The following is a 2,500-nucleotide window of genomic DNA, read 5'->3' on the forward strand; positions in this document are numbered from 1 at the left end:
GTTTGGTTTGAAGTTATGATATGGAACACTAAATGAGCATAAACCACAGCATTATAGGACACAGGCCGTCTATATTTCCCCACCTTCTGCCTCCCCTCTCCTTTCCTTTCTCTCTGTTACTCTTTCCCTCTCGCTATATGTTTGTTTTGTTTTCTGTATATCAACACACGTCTCTAAATATTTCCCCTTCTCCCCATATCTCTTAATTTGCGAAAACCTGAGAACTCAAACTGAGCCAGTTGTAAACACGAGAACGAAGCGAAACATAACTTATCCCTCTCATTAACGTGCCCATTCTCTTACTTAATTTCTTGTAAACTCTTTTTTTTCTCTATCCCATATATTTTTCTATTTATCTTCTCCGCTTCTCCTTTTTCTCCTCCTTTCATTCGCCATCTCTTTATCCTTTCCCTTCTCTTTTTCCCTCACTTTTTCTCAGATGTTTCTCCTGCCATTTGTTTTATCTCCCTTTTCTATTATTTTTAATTTTCTTTCACTCCTCCATTTCATTCTCTTTCCCTTTCTTCTCCCCATTCCCGTCCTTCATCCTCTCCCACTCCTCTCCTGTTCTCCTTCTCTCTCTACAACCCACTTTCTGTCTCGTATTCCTTCTTCTTCTCCCTTGTCCTTTCACCTAATTGCTCCTGTAAGTCAGCTCCTCCCTTTCTCCTTTCTATTTCTTCCTTTTCTCCTTCGTCGTCTTTCCTTTTGCTCTTCTTTTTTTACGCTTTTCGTCACCTCTGCATTCCTCCTCTTCTTTTCCTTTCCCCTCTTTCCATACATCTCCCTCACCTTTCCCCCTTTTTCACTTCTCCAGTTTTCCTTCTCCTTCTCCGTCTTCCTCCTTCTCCCCCTTCCCACTCCCCATCCTGCATTTCTCTCCCTCTCATTCTCACCATATCGAAATCGGAGATGATCTCATTGAGAACCTTGAGGCACATCTTGCCGTCCTCGTTCATCTCATTCTCCCGGTAGAACTCGCCGTAGTTCGGGATGGACGCGAAGATGACTCCCACGTGTTGGTAAGACTCGTGGTACAGTTCGTCCGTCGCCCCTTGCCGGTTCAAGTACATGTCCGCTGCAGGGAAGGGCAGGGGGTTAGTGGTACGAAAGGGGATAGGGGAGGAGAGAGATAGAGATAGATAGATAGATAGATAGATAGATAGATAGATAGATAGATAGATAGATAGATAGATAGATAGATAGAGAGAGAGAGAGAGAGAGAAAGAGTAGGAGGAAGGGGAGTGAAGGGAGTGAGGGAGAGAAGGAAAGAGAGGGTGTGAGAGAGTCAGACAGAGAAAAAATCAGTCAAAGTTTCTTTCACCATTACAATCATCATACAAATTATTTAAACAACTACAATGAATAGCAAACTACTTTAACTATCAATATAGCAGGAAGAATATATATATATATATATATATATATATATATATATATATATATATATATATATGTGTGTGTGTGTGTGTGTGTGTGTGTGTGTGTGTGTGTGTGTGTGTGTAAGTATATATGTATGTTTATATATATAGTGAAACTGGCATCGCAAAGCCGCCTCGGTGGAACAAGCCGGCTCAGGGACGCCGCCATCGCAAAATCCACCTTCATACCCACCGAGCGAAGACTCCCAAAATAAGACCCGAAAAAGGGGCCTATTGACACAAGCTCTTTATCCGTTGGTCCGCGGCTACTTACCGACGTGGAGAGGAAGGATGTTCTGGAGGAGGAGTTTGTTGGCGAAGTGCGTGGTCTGCGCCTCCTTCTGCTCCGCCTCCAGCTGCTGTTTCCATTGGAAGTCGAGCCGCATAATGTACTCCATCTGCCGGAGTTAGATCCATTGTGAGCGCCTCGGGAATGGGACGCGTTCCACTTTCGTACTCTATTATATTTCTCTCTTTTCATATTTTCATATCTAGTTTTCTTTGTTGCTGTTTTTGATCATCTAACACTAATTCTTGTCACCTATCTCTTATTTTTCTAGCCTGTTCTATTGTCGTCCCTGTCTCTTCTCCTTTTCTCTTTTGGATTTCTTTCTTCTTTCTCCTCCTATCTCTTTCCCTTCGCTTTTCTCTTCTCCCACTTCTTCACTCATTTTCCTCCACTATTTAATATCGCCTCTCCCCTTTCCCTTTCCCTCCTTTCTGTCGCCACTTATTCCTTCTTTGTTTTTTAATACGTGCCTCCCCCTTCTTCCCTCTCTCCCTCTTCCTCTTCCTCCCCCCTCCGCTTGCCTTCCCCCTCCTCCCCTTCCTCCCCCTCCACCTGCCCCCCCCCCCCCCCCCTGGTGCACTCACCTGCCTGTCCATGACGTGGAGAGCGAAGAAGACGAAGAGCACGAAGAACAGGTGGCCCAGACCGGGGCTCAGGCCGAGGCTCGTCACCGTGAGCCGCGGGCACACGCCGGCCATGCCCTCGTGGCTGAACACCCCCTGTGAGCGAGAGGAAAATTATGGGGCGGCTATGTGGGGAGGTGGGGAGGCGAGGGGCATGTGAGGGACGG

The 2,500-nt window shown here is 46.0% G+C and overlaps 1 protein-coding gene across 2 annotated transcripts in view; it reads right to left on the minus strand.

Annotated features, from left to right (window-relative positions):
- LOC125042258 (adenylate cyclase type 2-like) overlaps window positions 1-2,500 on the minus strand; it is a 100,546-nt gene that overhangs the window by 5,113 nt on the left and 92,933 nt on the right. For both annotated transcript variants that reach the window (XM_047637803.1, XM_047637802.1), the window contains exons 18-20: window positions 2,295-2,429; window positions 1,696-1,819; window positions 897-1,078 (exon numbers count right to left, since the gene is read on the minus strand). In XM_047637803.1, the coding sequence (XP_047493759.1) occupies window positions 897-1,078; window positions 1,696-1,819; window positions 2,295-2,429 (441 nt within the window). The remainder of the gene's footprint in view (window positions 1-896; window positions 1,079-1,695; window positions 1,820-2,294; window positions 2,430-2,500) is intronic.

This window comes from Penaeus chinensis, chromosome 31 (genome assembly GCF_019202785.1).
Source record: "Penaeus chinensis breed Huanghai No. 1 chromosome 31, ASM1920278v2, whole genome shotgun sequence".
Taxonomy (NCBI): Eukaryota; Metazoa; Arthropoda; class Malacostraca; order Decapoda; family Penaeidae; genus Penaeus; species Penaeus chinensis.